The following is a 23061-nucleotide window of genomic DNA, read 5'->3' as shown; positions in this document are numbered from 1 at the left end:
CCCTAACCCTAACCCTAACCCTAACCCTAACCTAACCCAACCCTAACCCTAACCCTAACCCCTAACCCTAACCCTAACCCTAACCCTAACCCTAACCCTAAACGTAACCCTAACCCATAACTCCGAACGCAAACCCCTAGCCCTAGCCCAAGCCCCTAACCCTAAATTCTCCAGGCACTATTTGGGAAGATCGAACTTTCTTCCTGAGTCCTCTGGGGTTTCATTGTTTTCAGCTCAAAATAATCCGCATGTCAGAATAACATTTTGGAGTGGCAACTTTTGCTCCCCTACAAAGGCATGCAAAACATCTGCCAGAAACTCGAGATACTTACCATTCAGACCCTTGCCCTAAAATACCTCATGACAGCCTATCTACTTGTTGGACCCCACCCTAAAACAGCTCCGATTTTAAGGAACTTTCTGACTCACGTTAGAATCCGTCACATTACTCACAGGGCAAATTTTAACAAAACCATGGCTGTATGTCTATAAGCCCCTGACTCCTTCTCCCCAGAATTTTTTCAGTTTTACCTGCATCTGTTTCTTCATTTGCAACTTTTTTTTTATTGTGCTTTAAATTTTTTTCTTCAAATTTTTCATACAGTTTTTAAGTTACTTTCCACATTTACATTTTTTACAAAATATCACCTATATCCCCGTGTTGTACAGTACATCCTTGAGCCTCTCTTATACCCAATACCTTGTACCTCCCACTCCCCCACCCCATTGTTGCCCCTCCCCCAACTCTGGTAACCTGGTAACCACTAGTTTGTTCTCTGTATCTGTGAGTCTGCTGCTTTTTTCTTGTATTTACTAGTTTGTTGTATTTTTTAGATTTCACATATAAGTTATATCATACAGGACTTGTCTTTCTCTGACTTATTGCACTTAGCATAATGCCCTCCAAGTCCATCCATGCTGCTGCAAATGGCAAGATTTAGTTCTTTTTATGACTGAGTAGTGTTCCACTGTATCACATCGCGTCTTCTTTATCCATTCCTCTGTTGATGGACACTGAAGTTGCTTCCAGGTGTGGGGCTGACCTGTCCCCATGTACCAGCAGCCCAGGATGGTCTCAGTGTTTCTCCTTTCTCTCTGCAGGGGCTTTTCCCCATAAACACCCCAAACCTTTAAAAACTATGGTGTGCCCCTAAAACTGTGCCCCATAGGGTTAACAGAAATTGGTGACTAATGGAACTTCTTGAGCTTGTCCTACAGAACACTAGGCAAGGGTCCAGCTTATTAAAAATCCCTTCACTTGTAACCTGCCAAGCTCACCTTAATTATTTTTTGACTCCTTAACCACCCCTATAGATAATGCCTCTTGACATCTGGGTTGCTGTAGTAACAGGGGCTTAAATTGTTTTCCAGGAACTTGGAGTAGGCTCCAGTTCAAGCCAGCTAAAACTAGTTGCAACCACTGACCTTAAAACTGGGCCTGCACAGGTGTCTGGTGACGTCTGACGAACAACCAATCAGGGCCCAAAACCACCACCCTCAGACTATGCTAAGTGCCTCCACCTTCAAACACACATGTGACTCCGATACCTTTCCCCTAACTCCAATCTCCTTTCCCCACCCCTAAAACCACCCTGCTTCCTCATCTCGTAAGTATCTCAGGCCCCTCGCCTTCAGGGAAGTGGCTATGATATTTGTTCTCCTGGGTCCTCGTTTGGCTGTCTCGTGACCTCAGCGTCTCAGCATCTGCCTCCTGTGTGAGGGGCAGACGAGCTTGGTTTTGAAACACCGTAAGAGCGAGCTACTTTACCCGGAGTCGCAGAGCAGGGGTGCTCTTATAAAATATATCCTGCCAAAGGAACGTACACGAGAAAGTAGGGAGACACCCCGGGACAAAGGCCAGAAAACCAGGCTTCTGTGCTCACTACTGAATGCAACATCTCTGGGGAAGCAGGGAGGCTGCAGCAAACCTCCCCCTGCGCACTCGAGGCTGTAATCTGATGTGGTTACAGAAAGAGAAAGCGGCACAGACCATCTGCAATGTACTCCAGCCCCAGAAAGGGCGCCCTCACCCCACCACGCCAGCACCCTGATCTCAGGCTTCCGCCCTCAGAACTGTGAGAAATAAATGTTTATTGTTTACAAGCCACCTAAAATACCCAACTGGTGTTTTGTTATAGCAGTCCCGAGGAACTAAAATAATCAGCAGTGATGTTTAGAAAATTTTGGACTTTGAAACGGAAAAAGAAAAAAGCTCATTTACAATTTGTAAGTCCAGACCATAACCCTCTGACCTTCGACCCTAAATCCTGACCCTGGCCATGCCTAACCCCAACCCCAACCCTAAACCCTCACCTCGTCCCTTGCTGCCCAATTACCTTGTATTTACCCATTTTCATATTAGAAAATTGTGCCAAAAAACTACCCACAGACACTTGTGTAGTCAGAGCAAGCCACTTTCTCTTTGGCTATTCCAACTTCCTGTGTTTAATTATGTGTGCTAGAATGGTACAGAATTCAGCAAAAACACAAATAATGAAAGAAAATACATGATTCGGGGGGGGCGGTTAGTTTATTTTTTAAAGATTTTTGAAAAAAAGAGTATGTAGCCCAGAATTTCAATTCCACACAGGAAACAGAAGCAATGCCAAGAAGTCTCAGGCGTCTTCACTACCTTTACAGGTACCCTTTGTGTACTGGCTCATGAAAATCTTTTGTTTCTAATTTCTTCCATTAATCCCCTGGAAGTTCCAAACTGGCAAAAATGTTTTTAAATACACAGTTGATTTCTACATTACCTACTCAATATTTATAAATTTATTTGTTTTGCCCATGTCTATGGCTTTACTACTTTAGGACAAAACTCACATATGAAAATACAGACCCCTCAGAACACAGCAGTCAGCAGTTGTCTAGAATGTGGTTTACAAATACAGAGCTTGCAGCCAGCACAGACTATACATAATTCATCTATTTGAAAACAGAAGTAGTGTCCCACACCAAACTCTGGTGTAAGATGCTTAAGCACACGAAAATTCACTTACGATTCTCCTTTATGTTTACAAGATAAACAGCAAACCACTGCACATATATTATATCTATATATTTTTTAAAACAAATTCTGATCTAAAAAATCACAAACCAACAATACATAAATACAAGATGTTAGGAAAGGTTTAACATACATAGGGGAAAACATGTCTTACGCACTGTAGAGAGTTTTTACAATCTAGCATAAAGGCAAATACGGTTTTGAAAAAAAAATGAAATCCATATGGGGAAAATCAGTCAAGCCACCTAATAACAGATTTCATAGATACCATTTATTTAATATTATCTCCCAAACGTCCACGTATTGCAGAGGCCTCTACAAGTCAATCAGAATAATGTCAAGTAAGACCTGCAAACTGAAGTGTCAGCAGATAAACAGAACTCATGCTCCTCCTCTGAAAGAGGTTTGACTTCCAGTTAAAAAGCAGGTAAACACAACTATGAAGTAAATTTCTTTACAACAGCTTAAATTTACACATCTAGGGCAATTCAGACGTTTTCCCAGCTATGCACGCACACAGTGTTCTGTGACGAAATGACTCGGTTACTAAAAAACAGAAGCATAAAAGGTAAAAAATATAACTAGAACTCAGTTAAGCTGGTGAAACCAGAGACACTGAACCCCAGCAACACCCATGAAGCTAAGGGATACAATTAATCACAAACTCTGGACGATGAATCCTCCAACAGCACTGATTCTGGGTTTACTGTTAACATTTCATACTGGTCTTTGGGTAAAATTAAAAAGTCTGAAAAGAACCAAAGTTTTGGAAGAAGCAGTATCACCGGTAAACATGCTACCACCTGCCTGACCTGATGGCTTTTTCTTCCAGACCCGTGACCTGATGAAGGTAGAAAGTTAGGCCTGGAGAAGACAGTTTCCAAAGTCACTGAGAGTTAAACTGTTCTAATGAAATGGAGCTACTAAAATACATGTTTGTTCTTAAGAAAAACTACAAAACTAATGAATCTTTTTCTCCAGAATTATAAAAGATAAAATCTACCAATCAGTATTACAATGATTACAGAAAAATAGCCAACTGAATTAAAAAAAAAAAAAAAAAAAAAAGGTTCGGGCTGCCTGTACTATGGCCCCCACCCTACTTCCTGCAACCAGCATCTTCCACCTGTGCTGAGGACTAAGCAGGCAGTACACCCGCTACTACTGAAAGTAGGATCAACAGTCAGCCCTGACCCTGGGGGGAGTAACACAGTTCATTACATTCGCTTTAGTCCTCAGGATATGCTCTGAGGCGTTACCCAGTACTGGTTCTTTTAAAGGTAACAAAACGTGTCAGGAAAACACTCCTTGGAATTCTTCTGGAATTCCAGAAAGACACCTGGCACTTGGATACTTAAGTTCCTCCTCCCACATCACAATTTTTCTTTCTTAAAATTACAACTGACGACTCGCATTAAGATTTAATTAACTTTCTTAAAATAAGGGAAGGCTTTTCAACGTCTCCCCCTCTAGATAACTAAAGGTTCAGTGAAACTCAGTGCCAGAAATTAAGTGGCTGATACGGTAAAATTCAAACCTGGACACAGGTGTCCCACCCAGAAGAGGTTTTACACACTTATGCTTTGTCTCGCATTCTGTAAGCAACACAGGTTAACTTCAACCTCAGTTTTCACTTTTGATGCAAATATGGGCACCTCCCGTGAGAGCAGGTCAACAGCCGTCTCCATGCGAGACCGCAGCGTTTCCTGAGAGCGGAAAGGCACCCCTTCTCCAGGAGATCCTCCCCCTTCTGAGAACACGTTCTCCCTACAACTGCTTTCGTCGGTCAGACTATGTTTAAAGAAATCAGACCAATGAATGAAACTCTAGAGGACAGTCAGGAACAGACCAGAAGCAGAAACACAGAGTGTGGAGCTGCTCCTTCCCCGCTGCACCTGCTCCAGGCGGCCCTCGGGGCGGAAGGCCGCCTGTCCCCGAACCACAGACTTACTTTTCCCTGTAATAAAGCAGGTAGTATTTCAGGGGGTCTGGCAGCGGGAGGCTCAGGACCTTCTCACGCAAGAAGTTCACCGGGGGGTCTGGCTTTGTTTCTGATGGGGTTTTCACCTCTTCTTCCCGCCGGTCCTCCTCCAAGTCTTCACAGCTGGTATCATCAGAGGGGTTGGAAACCCGACTGGCAAAGACCTCCTTGTCCAAAAAGACAATGGTTTCCATGCGGCGGCGGCGAACTCGCCTCCGTTTGAACTTGGGAGTGTTCTTCAGCCCATTTCCGGCTTTGTTCACCGTTTCCTGGTGAATGACCTTTTTAATGGTGCCCCGGATGGCAATGCGTGCCAGGTCCTGGAGGCTGCGAACTGCCAGGGGTGCTGTGGTACAAAGAACGAGACCGTCAACGTCCCTACACGTCTGAGAAGACCCTGCGTCACCTTCATCCACTGGCACATTTACAAATACGGTGCGAGAATACGGGTGTTCTACGTAAATGTTAACTACTGCTCTCATCTGCATTCACACGGTAGGTTCCAAAGATATTTTCAAATACACTAACCCTTAAACGAGATGAGAAAAGGAAGCAACATTGCTCGCCTAATCAATCAGTGGTAGAATAAAAACCTGAGTCATGGTTTTTTGGTTCTCTGGCAACCAGTTTCATTACCCTATTCACTGTGATCACTGAGGCATTCCGTCTCATCCTCACACAGACACTGCAGGGCTCCAGCATTCTTTTATCTATTTTAACTTTTCATAGTACCTTAGAAATTTAGTATTTGTTCCTTTTTTATTACAACAGAGACAAAGCAGTTCCAAAACATTTTTAAGAAGAATGAAAATCTCAAACCACATAAAGGAAAAATAAAATCCGGCAATTAAATTAAAGCTCAACTGAATGGAGGCAGACACACGTGGTGACATACAGGCTTTTCTGAGGGAAAAGAGTTACAGGGATTGTGTGTTTAAATACATTAAACTGAAAATCAGCATCACTCTTTACTTCCCGGGACCTAACTTCTCCAAATAACAACCTACCCCATAGGGAGGCTCCTATGCTGCCCAGGTCACAGGCCCCCACCTCTGCTGCTCTGCCCGCTGCTCCACCGTCCCTGCTCCCTCCTCCAGGACATCCGGCACTTACCCGCTCCTGAGCACCCCTCGTGGCTTCCAACTCCAAGGCCACAGCCTTTCCTCCTCTCACCCCCCCGTGCTGTTGTCCTGAATCGACTCCTTCCCAGGCCAGGTCTCCCACCTGCCAGCTCTGGCCCCTCCAGCTCTCCCCCAAGGTGTCCCCTGGCCCAGGTGTCTCTTGCTACCTCTTCCTCATCCACCCAGCCTAGCAGTGCTCCCTTGAGAGGCCCCCTCTGCATACGCCTGTTAGTCCTCGGCTTTACATCCATCCCATGGCTTCAAGTGATAGAGACTAGCCAAAGGCTCCCAGGATTCTCATCCAGTCCTGACATGTGTCTGAGCCTCCCACAAACCAACACCCAAAACAGAGGGCAGACACCCCAGGCTCCCACATCCTTCCTCAGAAAGGCCCCACGTGCCTGCTTGAGTCCTCGCCACTGTGGAGCCAGGCATCTCAGTCTCCGTCTTTATCTCCTGCCCGGAAAACTCCAACAGCCTCCTAACTGGTTCCGGCCTCGGTGTGAGAGCTGCCCCTGCCTACCTGTTCAGCACACATCCACGCCCTCACGACTTCTATACGCACTGTCTCCACTCACGGTTGTTCTACTCCATTGTCTTCACCAACATGACTTTCCTGGTCTAGAAAACGCTGGCCCAGGAAGATAAAGTTGCAAGTAATTGGACAGTTCACCTCAGGAGCCCTAAACAGCATCACATGATGTTCAACAGGCCACAGTGGCACTGAGCCTTGGCCCCACCGCCCGCACCTTGGGGTGCTTCCACATCGCCATGATTCTCACCCAGATGTGATCAAGCCCCCACACCAAGACACATCTTCAGCCAGACCCCCAAAAAGCCTCACAGATCCCCAGGTGTGCCCTCGCCTTGCGAAACTCTGCTCAGGCTCTGGAAGGTGGTGCCCGGCCCCACTACCCGCAGCCAGTGTTTGCTCAGTTATTCTGGTGGGGTTTTCAGAGAGCACACTGACAAACTCGTCCTCCCCTTAAAAAACATGACAGCACTCTACATGATGAACTCAGGTCTAACCCTCCTCCCCATCTAGCTCCTCCAAAGACCCCACTCTGACCACACCAGGGCATCCACATCAGGCACTCGGCCTCTGCTGATGCTTCTCTCTCTTTCTTCCCTCTTTAGGTAGTTCCTTTTCACCCCTGAAGACCAAGCACAAACGTCCTGAAGTAACCCAGAAGAGGCTAAAATGGGTTATAATTTTTAAGTGCCTAAAAGTCACTTATGAAACTTTCCATTGGGTGGAAAATGCTCCTTAACACCGAAAGGCTCCTTATGAATTTTACTTCCCGTCAAATCTTAACGTAAAAAGATCTAAGGGTCGGCAGGCTCCTTGTACTTACGTAACTGGACGAGCCTTGACTTCCCCGGCTCTGAATGGCAGGGCTGGATCAATGGAGCAAAAGAAACGGCCAGAATCTTTTTGGTTTCCCAAGCAGAAGGACCAGTACGAGTTATCTTAGTCAACTACCCCAAAGACAAAAACGAGAATATTCAAAAAGTTTGACTACTGGTAGCTTACATGTAAATACAATCGTTCCCATATACAATCTAAAAAAACACAGAGACGCTGATAATTAAATGACCTGACAATACGGGCTCTCTAATATGATATGACATGAATTACACATAGCTTATTGATATTCTTGCAAACACGTTTAGCCTGAATATACTCAAGCTTCTAGTACAGGAAATACATCTGATACAGAAAGAGGTTAAAGTTAACAAGAGAGGAGACAATCAGATAAGGAGAGTGGGGATTCTGATATGACAAATTTCTTGGACTCTCCAAAAATGTCAATGTTGAGGGAAACATAAGGAGACGGGGGCTATTCTAAAGCAAAAGTCATCCAAGACATACACAAAACCACCTGCAATGCTTCAACCTAGACTGAACCCTGGGCTGTCGGCTCTGGTGGACGGGACTGTGAAAAGACCTTCCTGCAGTGACTGGGAACTCATGACTCCACCAGGGGGCAGAAACTATTGCAGCCAGTGCTGCTTCCTTCAAGGTGGCCTGCCACCTCAATGTGCAGGAGCTCACTCTCACTGGCGTGGGGTGCATGCGAATATGCTTAAATGAGCTTCCCAGTGACATCACCCCATGACATGCGGAGTCAGCCAGCTCACACACCGCAGTGCAGGGCATCAAAGAGTTCTGTGAATCATAGCAAAGGGGCACCAGGAGGACCAGGTCAGACCCCACAGTCCTCCTGTGTGTTCTGTGACTGAGCCCATCTCCAAATGGCCCAAACAGGTCACAGTCCTATTTCTGGTCAGCTTTGACACGCCAAGATTATTGCTCTCTTGTCTAAAAATATCTAAGCCAGCAAATCCTCTAAAAACTGAGAATCTGTGTCCTGGATCTTAGAGCTGGAAGAACCGAGTGGCCATGTACTAGATGAATTAGATAAACATCATCAACTTACTGCATTCTTGTATACCAGCAAAATCTTTTTTTTGAAAACCTTTTCTTAAAAGGAGAATTTCTAGTTTTAATGAAATATTTGAGTATAATCAGTAAACTACACATCCCTCTGTCCTGTTCTACATAAGCTAGTGAAAACTGAACAGATGTCTTCAGTCCCCAAAGTAATCCAGACGTTAACACACGTCCAATAAAGAAGTCCAGTTATTTCTGCAATACAACGAAGATTTCGAAAGTCACTTGTAAGTAAACATGTATTTAAAACAGCATTTTGAGAAAGAGGAGCAAACGTGGGGACGTGAGCCTTGTCACACAGGACGAGCTACTAAACAGCAGGCAGGACAGTCAGCAAGGCCTCTGGCCAGCAGCTCTTCCATGCTGAGAGCACTGCCCTTGAAACGACAAATGGCAACAGTTAAAATATAGAGGATTTGATCAAGCACTTCCGGAGGAAGTCCTGGATATAGACAAAAACTAAGAAAAAGAATATCCACAGAACAATATATGCACAGGCTCTTCACAGCAGCACTGCGCCTAACAGCAAAAGGCTAGAAAGAACCCAAATGCCCATCAAAAAAATTACATTTTATATATCAACAAAAATTTTTTAAATAAACAAAACAGGGCCAAAAAAGAATTCCTAGTTAGAATGAACATCAAATACTTAAAACAATAAATGATGTATAAAACTTAAAACTACCATTTCTGGGTGGGTGGATGGAGTGTAAAAAAGGGCATGCACCTTCACTGAAGGAGGTTATCAAGAGATGTGTTTGCCTCCATCCTTTTAAATGAAAGAGACCAAAAAGAAACCAAAAAACATTTTTTTAAAAAGTTACCTACAGGTGAAGGGAGCAGGGTGGAGGGGACACGCGTGGAGGAAAATTCTGAGTACCCCTTATTTAGACTTTGGACTCTAACTACTTTACACAGTTATGGTACCTAAAATGTCCATCCTTCAAAACTGAACAAAAAGCAATCAAATGAGCCGTGTCAAGCCAGTGCCATAACTTCACAGGGAAGCACCATTTCCAGTGACATTAAGTGTAACAACTGTACGTCTCCAGTGGAACATAAGGACAAACGCACCACACCCACCAAAAAAAAATTCTGAACCAGTTTCAGATCAGAAATCAGATGGCTGATGATGACAGTGCTACACACTGCAGACAAACAGTGCATGGGGGGGGGGGAGGTCAGGACTTGCAGCGAGAGAAAGGTAACACTGACGTAAGACTGAAAAGGTGAGAAAAACCCTCTGGTCCTGATTCTGAGTTGGAAGTACCAATGGGGATTTATGGCGTATTTTCTCTCCAAAACAACAAACCAAACAAAAACGCGTGCACATGTACGCAAACTTCCTAGCTATTGATACAGCATCAAAGATTACCCACAACGTGACAGATGTGGTCTCTGGACACCAATTCCTACTGAATTAAAAATGAGAATAGGAATCCTCAGAAATGGTCAATTCCAAGTTGGTGGTAAAAAAAAATTATACAAAATAAGTGTGGAACATCTTTTCTTACCAGAAAGCAACACAGCTCTCAGAGACGACTGAGGTTGTATCAGAGCCCAAAGGCCAGTTTGGGGAGGCTCCCACTGGCCAAGGTGGGGCAAGCTGAGCTTCAGTAAGAATCAATACAATGATTAAAATATTAAGTATGCTTAAATCGATGAATTCCTTCTGAAACTAAAAAAATCAAATAAAACCTCATTGGTCACTATCTTTAGCAGATGCTAGAAAACCAGTTATTGAGAAAACTGATCAACAAAGGTTATGTATGAATCAGAATTCTCCTTATAAAGTAAACCTCAGGGTAACCAAGTAAGTAACGAGGGCATTTCTCTTTACATAAGCATTCTACCTACTAAATGAAGAGAAACAACAGAATCAGAATGCATTATTCTGCAGCCCTTAATGAAATACTGGATCAGGACCACAGTCACGCTGCCGGCATCAGAGAGAAACGGCAGGCGTGACGTCTCACACACGGAAATACGTCATGATCCTGGTGAGGATTCCTGCACCCTTTCTCTCCCCCAAAATAAATCACACCAGAACCTAATCAAGTCTTCAGATCCAACCACCAATTTATAGGGGATACAGAGGCCATAAAGAAGAATCTGCAAAACATCACCACAGAGGAAAGTAACCTCCAAATCAAGGCTGCAGGAAACTGAAAGACTAATGACCTGATTTCTTTAACAAAAAGACTGCAAGAAAATAGTAAAAAAAGAAAGAAGGAAAACTTACAGATTAACAAACACTGAAGAGCACAGTCCATAACCCTAAACGGAGCCTCATTCAAATACCTATTCAACCCAATATTGAGCACAATCAGGAAAATCTCAAGGCTGGTTGGACATTTGAAGATATTAAGAAATTACTATTAATTTTTTAGGCTGATAATGGTTTTGTGATGCTGTTTTAAAAAAAGAGAGCCCTTACCTTTCACAGGTACAAACTGAACTATTTATGGATAGTTTTTTTTAATTAAGAACATTCACTACAGCCTTTATATCAACAGTGGAAGACCACACACCTGACGAGCAGCTGCAGGATCGGAGGGTGCACTAAGGCGACACTCCAACAGGCTGCCATGCAAGCGCCAAAAACGACGAGGTGGGACGCCAAGCGACCTACAATCATACTCACGGCCTCTGTTACTAACACACCTTGACTTCTAAACCACATGTACAACAGCCTTTTTTTAAGAGGGTATAAACTAAGAGAAAAATGCTACAAGAATCACACACTAACAGTCACTAGGGATTGTGAGCAGTTTTTCTTAATGTTCATCTCTTCTGGATTTTCCAAAATAAATGATATGATTACTTTTCAAAAAAAGTGAATTAAATGCCAACATTTAAAAACTGGAGAAAACTACACCAAAATGCACAATCTTCTAATGGTTATCATTTCTGTTTTCCTTCGTTCTTTGTGACTGAGAAATTCTTCCTGACCAATTCATGTCTAATTAACTTGCTCATTTATTACAATTTGTTTTTCCCAGTGAAACACAGTATCTAAAATATACAGAAGCATGCGTGGACAAACATACTTGGACAAGATTCCCACCAAGCAAGGGATTCTAAAGATACTCACCACCATGGAATTTAAGTCGGACAAACGGTCAGAACAGGATTACTCTAACAATTTTTTATACATGTACAATAATTCTAATACTAGAACAAGCATGACCGAGTAGTTACGGAGGAGGGGGAAGAGGAGGAGGGAAGAAAGGAGGAGGGGGGGAGGGAGGTGGGTCAGGGCCCATAGTGCAGGCTCTGGGAGGCCCACCTGAGTCTGTCCCGGCCCACCCAGGCGTCTTTGTGACCTGCACCTGCCTGCTTCACCTGTGAAGTGGAAGGAGTGGTTACGAGGGTCACAGGGGAGATGTACGTCAACTCCCCAGAACAGACCCTGGCGGAGGGGTGAGTGAGCAGAAACGTGGGGTACAAAGGGTCTGACCTTCTCCTCCAGCGGCATGACGAGGATGCCCCCGACTTTGAGCAGCCCCTTCATGTAGTCCTCGTGCTCCTTCTGCACGCCGGCCCCGCAGTACACCCGGTCATACTGAGAGCGGTCCGGGGAGATCTCCAGGCAGTTGCCAGTGACAAAGGAGGGTTCGCAGAAGTCAAACCTGAGAGTGAGAACGTTTTCCACACCTCAACACACCACAGTGCAGCAAGTCTACACAGCACCTCTATGCTAAACACAGTCCATGTTCTCACTGCACGATCCCACGGCAATTTAATAAAATTAGAGCCAGAAGCCGGAAGCCAGAATTCGGAACGGATTATACCGTTAATAAGCAGAACCCTAGAAATTCCAAACAAAATACTATGAAATTCGGTATCATAACCATGATCCAAGCTTAAATCACCCAGGTGCCAATCATCACTATCTTTGCTGTTTTTATTATCTTATTATCTTTTACTATTTCATTCAAGATCTACTAACTGAGTGAAATGAGGGAAAAATATATTTGGTTTTTCTAAAACTTTTAGTCCCTAAAGTAAGAACTTTAATGCCTTACTTTAAAAATGGCAAGATCTAGTTTTATGCTACCATTTAAAGACAAACGCAACAATTCTGTTTTAGAAACAAGCAGATGATAAAATGTTGTCTCTACTGGAAACATGAAAACTGAGAAAAATAAACATTCTATTTCCTTCTCTTACTATATTGGTGAGGAATCACCTTTACGTAGGTATCATGGTTAAAAAAACTTGAGGTCCTCAGAAACAAAAAATATTTTTTAAATAATTAGAACAGATACATGTATCTCCCTGAGTCTCTGTCACATAAATATGAGGACCAATAAACTGGTTTCTTTCCATCTAATCCCAAGTTGAAGCTATAACTGACAGCAGGCCTGTGGACAGACTTGACCTCACTTGTCAAAGCTCTCGCTCGTCCTGATGAAGAAGTCTAGCTTCTGCTTCGCATATTCTGTTACATCTGAGTGAAGTTCCACCCCGTGGTTCACACCAAAAGGACCTAAAAGTTTCAGGATAAGAAAACATTTAGAATTAGGGCAAGAACTCTTACTCTTCATTTTGTTATTTCATCAAATGCAATGCATTTGACTTAGCATGTACACCTACAGAAATTCACACTATTGGGCTTAAGTCACCCAACCTAATCTCTAAGCACACAGGTGAGCGTCTGCTCACCACATCGTAAACACTCTTCCCTATAACATTACCGACTCCCAGCCCCCTAAGTCTGGGCCTCTCTGTTCTCAAACTTCCAAACAATCATTTGAAAATGTAAAAAAGCAAAGTCTGAAACCAAAAGTTCAAGTCCTTACTAATGAATTAAAGAAAAAACATGTGTTTGCAAACAAACATAGGCCTGTTTTCCATCAAAGGTATCCCCAAACACTCAAGATGTGGGCATTTCAATAATCGTCACAAAGTAGGTTTTAATCATCACCATCCAGAAAAACCCCATAATTCCAAAGTCACAATGAAACATTTTTTAATCAAAGGAAATTTATCAGTAATTGGATATAAAACTGTGAGAAAAGTTAGGAGACCACTTAGTGATGAAAATGCTCCCTCCGCACACAAAAGCTTCGGAGTTCAATCGCAGTGAGAACCACTGACTCAAACAGCTGAGGTGACTCTGTGTTGTCAGAATCCAAGCAGGCAAGACCACCTGCGTGATGGGGGGCAAGGACAGTGCCCACCCCTCTGGAGGGTGGGGTCCTCCGCGCTGGGGGGCGCTGGCCGCAAGAACCTCAGGCACAGAGTCTGCCCTGCACCCTGTTCCGAGGGGTGCCTGCGTGGAGGTGGATGTAAAAACTCACCAAGTTCCACATTTCAGGCTTGTTAGTTTACTGCAGGTGAGTTATCCCTCAACTTTACAGAACTCTGCATGTGAAAACGATCAGGACATACAGGACTTTATCCAGAAGACACACTGAAGCCACAGTGTAGCAAGCAACCCGAGAGCCCACCAGAAATACCAGTTAAGTGAGCACCCCTGTGCTCACGCATGCCTGCCTCTCGACACGTGGGCTCAGTCTGGTCCTTCCTAGTGTGAGAGCCGCCACCCCAGGCCACGGCTTCCCTGGCCCCCGGACCCCTCACCTGCCCCCTCAACACCTGTCACACACCAAGCTGCTGCGAGGACTTTCTCCCATCCAACACACCCTACTTGAGAAGTCACATTTCCACTATTTACAACATCAGATTCAAACTATTCCACTTTCAGTCCCCACTGCTCTCTTGGTCACTTGCCGGAGTTGGAGAAAATTTGCCTTTATTTCCCACTCATCATATTTTCAACAGCCCCTCACCCTGTGTCAGACACAGTTCTAACGACAGATACAGGACACAGTCCCCGTTCCCAAAGAAGCTTCACACTAAACAGAGCAGTAACACACACCCCCTAACCCGCCGCAAGAGAAGGAGACTAAATGAGGAGGAAGTCCAGGGCCTCGGGGGAAGGGGGGGGGGAGGGCAGGATGGTGGCACCAAGGACACAGCACTGAAGCCGGTCCCCACCCCACCCCTAGGCAGACCAGCTCCTGCACACACTCTGCTCCTGAATCACACGCACTTTGGGTTTAGCGCACGCGCCACTAGCTCTGAAGTAGGGGTCATGCCCTCCCCTTGCCCATTAAAACCCCAAGAAACAAGTGTCCTGAGCAAAGGAGAGGAGCCCACAGAATGAGCACACGAGTGTGACAGAAAAAGGACAAAGTTCAAGGCCAGGGAGAAGGCAGCTGGGGTCAGAAAGAACAAGGACCCCTGCGTCAGAAGAAAGACTTCAGGCCTCACATTTGCAGGCACTGGGAGGCCAACAAGGTTTTCACCCTGGGGTGATCTGCAGGAAGCAGTGCGAAAGGTAAATAAACCACAGCGGGGGCCCAGGACACACAGCAACAGTCCAGTGCATGCAGCCTCCCCTATAGATCCCAGACGTCTACCTGTGAAGGCGGACTCTCAAGTTACCTCCTTCAAATACATCAAAGCAGTACGTAGTGCCCATTTCCACTAAAAACACAGCTTTCCTTCCTTCAAATGCTCCTCCCCCAACACCTAGTGAAATTCCCAGGAAAGGAGGGGCTCAGAAAAGAGAAGCAACACCACCAAGTTGCAAGCCGTCTCTTTACAACTCCCAGGAAAAGTCAAGCGCAGCATCACTGGAGGTTTATCTTAAGTCATCTTTTCCGAAGCATTTGGTTCTTTCAACAGCATTTATGATCCGATCAGTTTGATGATCCGTTCCCCCTTCCCCAAATACCACCTATCCTTATAGCTCCTCCAACTTCCCAGCTCCCATAAACGGAATTATAATGCACTAATTCTAGAATGATGGCTCTCTTCGCAAAGCAGTCTCAATCCAAATTAAGTTCAAAAAGCATTTAGCTTAAAAAAGATACACATTTAATAATCTGAGGGTAGCAAATCTAGCCTAAAACCAAATGATCAAAATCTCAAAACTTCACCAAGTTCCAAAGTATATGAACTTAAAAACAAAAGATTTCATTCCATATCCACAAAAAGCAACTGTTACTGCTAAGATTTTCTAAAGCAGCTGTAACAGCTACAAAGAAACAAAGTCCTGATGTACCTGCCAATGATTACATATAACTTTTAAGTTGTTACTTTAAATCTCCAATATTCAGAATCTTACAATGACTTGATAATAACATTAAGATATTTAAGCCAAAAACTTTGCTATTTCACACACCCTATCTGCTCCAACATCCAAAAGGATGCAAACCCCCAGCACCCAGCACCCAGGGTCCGGCCTCTGCCCCTTCCACCCGAAACCGCTGCAGCAGCAGCTCCAGCCCACCTCCTCCTCAGAGCTACCTTGGAAAGCACAGATCAGCTCCTATCCCTCCACTCACGAAACATTCCACCTTGCTCAGAGGGAAAACAGACGCCTTCCCCCGCTATCACATTTTGCGCAATGCTGGAATTCAGTAAATCCTGTTGTCTGATCATGTGTTTCACTATTAAAAACGGCCAGTTCCCATGTACAGTCTCACAACTTACTTGTTTGTGAGACTAGGCTAAGTGGCTTCAAATAAGAGAATTCATGAAACCCTTCCCATTCCTGGAATTCATTTAAAAATAAGCAACTTACAGGTAATAACTCTTTTAGTATTAAAACAACAAAACAAACAAAAACTGCTTGAAAGAACTTTAGCTCCCAGGGGACTTCAAAGTTGATGATTCCCTGTTTAGAGACAGAATGAGAGGGCAGGTGGGGAGCTTGTATTCATCAAGAAATCACCGCAAGGCCCAGATCTACACAATCTCCAGGTCCTCCGCTGTCCAAAATGAGGGTGTGCGGAGTAGACACTGGTGGTGCGGGCGGAAGGGACGGGGAACAGAAGGGGTCCCTCTGGAAAACTCAGGGCCCTCCCGCCACCACCCACCTGTGACTGAGTGGACAGCACAACGCTGGGAAGGCCAAGGGCAGGCCTCTCCTGAACCGAGACAGAACCAGACTCACCGAGGATAAGCCCCACCATGGAGCTGAGGTAGCCAGTGCCACTGCCCAAGTTCAAGAACGAGAGGCCGGGCTGCAGGTCCAGGGCCTCCATCACCTCCGAGTAGATGCACGGAGCAGAGAGGTGGATGTTGCCGTGCTTCCACGCCAAGTCTTTATAGGCATTTTCCTTAAATTCCTCCAGATAGTAATCTGCGCGGTCAACAGCTCGGAAGGCCTGCTCCACCAGCTCAGTCCGGATGTACTGCGCCTCCTTCAGGTTGTCTATCAGCTCATCATTGTCCTCGCCGGCACTCACGGCACCCCCCATCCTCACACGCGCGGTGGCAGGGCTGCGGCTGGACCGGTGTACAAGGAGCCGAGCAAGTGAAAGGTCAGAGCAGAGCAACAGAATCCTAAACACATACCAACCTCAGACTCCGAACTCTGAAAATACAGATGGAATATATTTGGTCAAAACCCACTCGACTCTTCTCCACTCCCAAGGATGCCAGTTTCAAAACAGGAAAAAAAAAAAACTCAAAAAAAAAAAAATTTGAAACTCAACCATGTCCATCCAGAAATAAGTTTGTACTTTATAATATCAACTGAATACAAGTGAACTTGAGATACCTAAAACTTAAAGACATCATTAATGAATTCAATACTTCACTTTTGAAAGTCACCATTTTAGAAAGTTCAAGTATTCAGGATCAAAATCATCTTGAATGCTGACCCATCTTAACAGGGATATAACCACGTATGGCAAAATCATTGAATGCAAACATGAAGAGACAGTAAGTATGTCTATAAAAATTCATGCTAATATTAACTTCTTTGACTATTTCAAGCGCTGTTGATCTTTTTCTTGGAAATAAATCTTTAAAAGCAAAAAAAAAATTTTAATTCGGGTAAATAACAAATACTAAAAAGTTATTCATTGTTCGTTTGAAATTCAAATTTAACTGTTGTCCTCTGTTTTATCTGGCAACTTCACATCCACATCCACATCAGTATCAAGTCAGACAATCCATGCAGTCTTTGACTTGGACATCCTGACATACAAATTTCAAGCAAAAACAACATCCATACAAGTCTCTTCCCCGATGGAACAGACTGCGACAAACTCCTTATTGTAACAAGTACAACATGTGTTTCCAGGCTACAGCTTAGGAGCAGGAGAAGCCACTACCACAACAGCCGAAATCCCTCTGAAGGGCCTGCTGTCCAACCTCCCAGCTCTTTAACAATAAAACGTGCATTTCTTACCTTCTTCCCAATTGCCTTCAAGAAGAAAAACTAACAGCATGTGTTCCCCTTTGAGCCGACTACTAACATACAAGGAACATTCATCTAATTCATCAAGGAAAATGCCCCTTCATCTGTAGAGGTTTTACTCTTCCTAAACTATAAAAATATATTTTCCAAGTTTATACTTACCCCACGTAACCTTTACTTCACATAAAATGGTAATGTTTTACAAAACATTTGATATAAATTGTTGGGGGATGAAGGAAAACACCAGACATCACATAAGCTGACTGTTTTTCTGAGTCAGGACAATGTCCATAACACTGTACTTTCATTATTAACGTTTACACCTGTTTTCCCCCTCACAATCCTGGGAATTCTACCAGCGGAACAAGAATCATAAAGAAATACTGAGGTTAGAGATTCCATACACACACCCCAAGCACAAAACTGGCAATTGTGGTGGGAGAGGTGTTCCCAGGAATGAAAGTAATGAGAAGGATGAATCTTCATCTTCACACAAGAAGAACACAAAATGTGTGAACGGTGGGGCTTAATGTTCTTCCACTGTATGGCTAGAACAGTTCATCCTCATCATCAAGATTTTAAAGGTGAGTATTAGACAAATCACCAGGACAGTCCAATTGTTAGACTGTCATCCCCACTTTAAGCTGTTTCAGAGCCCTTGCTATGTTGCAGTTCATGGCCAGTTAACTTAGATGGGATAAAGTGCTAATGAGGTCAAGTCTAATCCTGGATAAGCCAACTTAGTCCTGAGGCTAAAGTCTACACCCCTAGCCTAGGACAGTAATCTCAAAATTTGGGTCACTAGTTAGAAGTAGAGTCATGTTTGGCCACTCAAGGGTCTACTGAGGAAAAGATCTGGTGACCACATATGCCACACAGCGGCTCTGAAAGCCAGCTCTACCTCAAAACAAACCAAATGCCAGTTGGGCATGTTCCATTTTCTACGAAGTGTTGAATCCGTAGTTTCAACTTTGCCTCACTTTGAAAGTGTATTCCACATGCAAAGGCTAGCTTTTTTTTTTTTTCATAGCAGCACCATTTATTTTTTTAAAACATTTTCTTATTGAGTTATAGTCATTTTACAACGTTGTGTCAAATTCCAGTGTAGAGCACAATTTTTCAGTTATACATGAATATACATACATTCATTGTCACATTTTTTTCGCTGTGAGCTACCACAAGACCTTCTATATATTTCCCTGTGCTATACAGTATAATCTTGTTTATCTATTCTGCATATGCCTGTCAGTACCTACGAATTTTGAACTCCCAGTCTGTCCCTTCCCACCCTCCTACACCTTGGCAACCACAAGTTTGTATTCTATGTCAATGAGTCTGTTTCTGTTTTGTATTTATGTTCTTTTTGTTCTTTTTTTTTTTTTAGATTCCACGTATGAGCGATCTCATATGGTATTTTTCTTTCTCTTTCTGGCTTACTTCACTTAGAATGACATTCTCCAGGGACATCCATGTTGCTGCAAATGGCATTATGTTGTTGTTTTTTTACGGCTGAATAGTATTCCATTGTATAGATATACCACATCTTCTTTATCCAGTCATCTGTTGATGGACATTTAGGCTGTTTCCATGTCTTGGCTATTGTAAATAGTGCTGCTATGAACATGGGGTGCATGTGTCTTTTTGAAGTAGAGTTCCTTCTGGATACATGCCCAGGAGTGGGATTACTGGGTCATATGGTAAGTCTATTCCTAGTCTTTTGAGGAATCTCCATACTGTTTTCCACAGTGGCTGCACCAAACTGCATTCCCACCAGCAGTGTAGGAGGGTTCCCTTTTCTCCACAGCCTCTCCAGCATTTGTCATTTGTGGACTTTTGAATGATGGCCATTCTGCAAAGGCTAGCTTTTTGTAAAAATTGCTACGACCTTTTTACAGGCACCACCTCCAGTCACGACCTCATTTTGGCTTCACATTATGAGGCAAAATGGGACTAAGAAGTTATTTTGCTCATGATCACACACCAGTGTGCAAGAAGAGGGCTGGCACCGAAACCCAGGACTGTCCAGCCAAAGGTCACACCAAATACAGCCTTAAAAATTCTCAAGGGAGCAAAATTCTTTAACATAGAATATGCTGGTAATCTCTGTCCAAAATGAGACAAAATAACTATGTGGTAACCCTATGTGTTGCCACTGGTAGGGTGCACATGACCATCTGCAGATCTGATGTTATTATTAACTTTGCCTGGTAACCTAACACTCGCCCTCACAACTGACCATCAATGTCCTGCCACCAAAAAAAAAACTGACAAAGGTGCAAAGGTACCCTTGCCAAACCAAATGTGGGTCCACAACCCACTCACGTCCACTTTTCCAAAGTAATGGCACATCATTTTTTGGATGCTGTGCTTGATTATACTTTGCAATCCTTCACATACTTCATTACCCTGCAGTAAATGGCCACAGCCCAACAGGACAACCAGACGCTTACTGCTCCTTCCAAAAACAACTGCAAGGGCACAGTGAGGAAGAAGGAGAGCAGCAGCGGGCTCAGGACTGATGACTGAGAAGTCCGTGACTGTGGTGAGGTTAACACAGCACGAAGCCCTAACAACAGGGGTCAGGAGTCAAGCCCACGCTGGGTTTGTCAGAGTACACGTGGAGGGCCACGTTCCCACCTGAATGTTGCTTATCAAAATCAGGGCAATGTGAACAAAGCAATTCATGTAGAAGATGAGCTGGGAACTAAAACCACACCTCCTGCCTGAGGAACAATGGAAGAAACTGAGGTATTTTTCATCTTGAAAACCAGAACTCTTACAAGGAAATGCAAAGGGATTTTTTTCAAATACTTGAAAGGCTGCCAGCGTATGCACTGTTCACTGGCCTGACAAAGCCAGACCAGAGGAACACACGTTAAAGAGAGAGAATTTCTACTGAACACACAGAAAAGCTTTCTAACAACCAAAACTGCGAAGACCAAAACGTTCTCAGGAGGATTCCCCAGGCCAAGCACAAGCAGGGGGAGGGCCCAGGCGCTGAACCCCACCACCTCCAAGGTCCCCCCTCACCCGAGTGTATGGTGCTCTTTCCCCCAGGCAGAGCCATAAGCTCTGAGATGTTTATAGGCACCCTTCAGTCTACTCCACGCCAGTAGCAGGGCTATTTACTTCAGCAGCTCCTTGAGCAAAGGGGGGGGGGGGAAGAGATGACCTTTTTGAGGTGCAAACATCAACTCAAGAGGCCTGTGCCCTCGCAAACAGCAACAAAACACAGGCACCAAGCCAGCGGGGGAATGTGGAAGGAGAGAAGAGAGCAGGGGGAGGAAAAAGGAGGCGGAGGGGAGGGGAAGGGAAGGTGGGGGGAGAGGGGTAGAGAAGGGGGGAGGGAGGGGGAGAGGACGGGGGAGAGAGGAGGCCAGGAGAGGGGAGAGGGAATGGAGAGGAGGCGGGGTGGGGAGGGGCCGAGAGGACACACCGCCCCCGGCCAAGGGCGGCGGCGACCGTGACTCTACCTCCTCGCTCGGCCAGCCCGCGAGAGCGGGACCTGGCTGCTGGCCGCGCCTGCAGCTCCTCAAGCGCCCCTCGTCCGTCCGCCGAAACGCTACGCAAGCTCGACCTCCGCCGCCGTAAATATCCGCCGTCCCACTGCGCCTGCGCGCGCTACGGCCCAACTGCGCGTGCGCCCCGACCCAGCCTTAAAGGGGCGATGGCGCCGCGGTGGGCCCCACCCCGACGTCGCGGCCGACCCTGCGCTTGACAGGGATGCGGAGGTCGAAGGTGAGCGTTGTCACTTCCCGCCCCACCGCGAGCCAGGACCTAGCTGCGAGCAGAGCAAGCCGGGCTCGCTCCCGTGGAAGTAACATTCCACGAGGGGGCCAACAATTGAGGAAGAAAGGAAAACAGAGGTGACGGACAGTAACCCAGTGGCGGTGGCTGTTGTGGTTTCTGTGACACCGAAGGGCCATTCGAGCGAAGATCTGCAGGATGAGAAAGATCCAGCGGTGTCAAGAGAGGGTCCAATGGCTACAGGCCACAGAGAGCAGAAGTGGGTGGGAACCCCAGGCCGTCCCCACACCTGCGAGGGGTCCACGCAGGCCCAGGCCTGCCCGCTCACCCTACTGGGCTTTAGCGGGCTGCTGCCTCCCACCCTGCGTGTGGTGCGAGAGTGGGTGAGGGTCGCAGGTGGACCTGATCTCAGAGCAGGAAGCTGTGCTCCACAGCAGCTGGCTTGGAGATGTTCTTGGCCAGGCAGGTGGCCCCCACACAGGCTGTCTGATCAGCCCTTCCTGTGAGAGTGGTCTGGACATCAGTCCAGTGACCTTCAAGGGACCTGCCTCTGCGTTCTGGCCCACCGGCAGATCCTCAGTGTTACCTCCCCAACCACCCACAGCTGCCCTGGGGCCTCCAATCTTCTGCCAACTGGTGCCACCATCCCTTTGTAGCCAGCCTGCCCAGTAAACTCTGGAATCTGCCCGTCTTCCTTCTGCTTCAGACCAAACCTCACACAGGTTTTCCAAGTGAGTTTTCAGCAGCAGAACCCTTTCCTCAAACACAGTCTTATAGGGCACCCCAAGCATTGCTGCCCTGGAGAAGAAGACTTGGGTCCCTCCTGCACCCACATTCCTCCCCTGACTTGAGCTCCACCTGGGGGCGTGGTTTTCACCACTTTCCCTGGTTCTGGGGAAGGCTTGCTTCTCCTTTGGTGGTCCACAGCCCTGATCAATGGCCCTTTGGTTGCCACCAACCTCATGACCTTCCCACTGGCTCTCAGAGTCCTTCCTACCTGGGTGCCTGTGGTTTCCTGTGACAGTTTCAAATTGCAGAGGCCCTGGAGCCATCCTTGACCCTCTCCCTGCTGGGAGGGGATACCCCTCATACACACCCTCCCCCCCTTAGCCTTCTTCCATCATCTCTACTGGGCCATGCTATAGCCTCTTCAAAGGGCTCCTGCCTCCCATCCCACCACCCCTTCCCAGGCTCTGCTGAGTGGTCTTCCTCATATATGCCTAGTATACATAATAGATAACATACCATCGGTATTCATCTCCCTAGAGTGTCATGCCTAAGCACTTTACACAGGTTATTTCTGGGAAGTAGATACTAGCGTGCCCCCCGAGGAAAAGAACAGCCCCGACAATGGGAGTTGGCCTGGCTCTCGCAACAAGGCCCTGTGGCTCTCCTGCTGGACATGGGCATCTTGCAGGGGAGCTCCACAGCGATAAAGGGAGACAAAACAGGGCCACGTCATAACTGTGTCAAAGCACAGACCAAAGCCAGGTCCCTGTGCCACCAACGTGCCCTCTCCCA

General features: G+C 45.7%; 1 protein-coding gene across 2 annotated transcripts; it reads right to left on the bottom strand.

Moving 5' to 3' along the window:
• Positions 1-2511: 2511 nt before the first annotated feature.
• On the bottom strand, positions 2512-21419 carry PCMTD2 (protein-L-isoaspartate (D-aspartate) O-methyltransferase domain containing 2). 2 transcript variants are annotated; one of them, XM_032461673.1, is made up of 7 exons: positions 21267-21419; positions 16540-16962; positions 12957-13059; positions 12028-12199; positions 7468-7591; positions 4962-5337; positions 2512-3556 (listed from the first exon to the last, which is right to left on the bottom strand). In XM_032461673.1, the coding sequence occupies exons 2-7, from the start codon at positions 16844-16846 to the stop codon at positions 3499-3501; spliced, it is 1140 nt and encodes a 379-aa protein (XP_032317564.1). In that variant the 5' UTR covers positions 16847-16962; positions 21267-21419; the 3' UTR covers positions 2512-3498. The 2 variants fall into 2 exon arrangements, with proteins under 2 accessions (XP_032317564.1, XP_032317565.1); XM_032461674.1 differs by having other exon boundaries at positions 16540-16874; positions 21267-21418.
• Positions 21420-23061: the final 1642 nt, after the last annotated feature.

The sequence above is a fragment of the Camelus ferus genome, chromosome 19 (assembly GCF_009834535.1).
Source record: "Camelus ferus isolate YT-003-E chromosome 19, BCGSAC_Cfer_1.0, whole genome shotgun sequence".
Lineage (NCBI taxonomy): Eukaryota > Metazoa > Chordata > Mammalia > Artiodactyla > Camelidae > Camelus > Camelus ferus.
This window is presented reverse-complemented; position numbering and strand designations above follow the sequence as displayed.

Excerpts from the sequence above, each read along its gene's own strand:
- PCMTD2 (XM_032461673.1), bottom strand. The coding sequence starts at position 16,846 with ATGGGGGGTGCCGTGAGTGCCGGCGAGGACAATGATGAGCTGATAGAC. Across the intron at positions 12,200-12,956 it reads ACGAGCGAGAGCTTTGACAA|GTTTGACTTCTGCGAACCCT; the intron begins GTGAGGTCAAGT and ends TCTCACTCTCAG. Across the intron at positions 7,592-12,027 it reads TCATGCCGCTGGAGGAGAAG|TTGACTAAGATAACTCGTAC; the intron begins GTCAGACCCTTT and ends TCTTTGGGGTAG.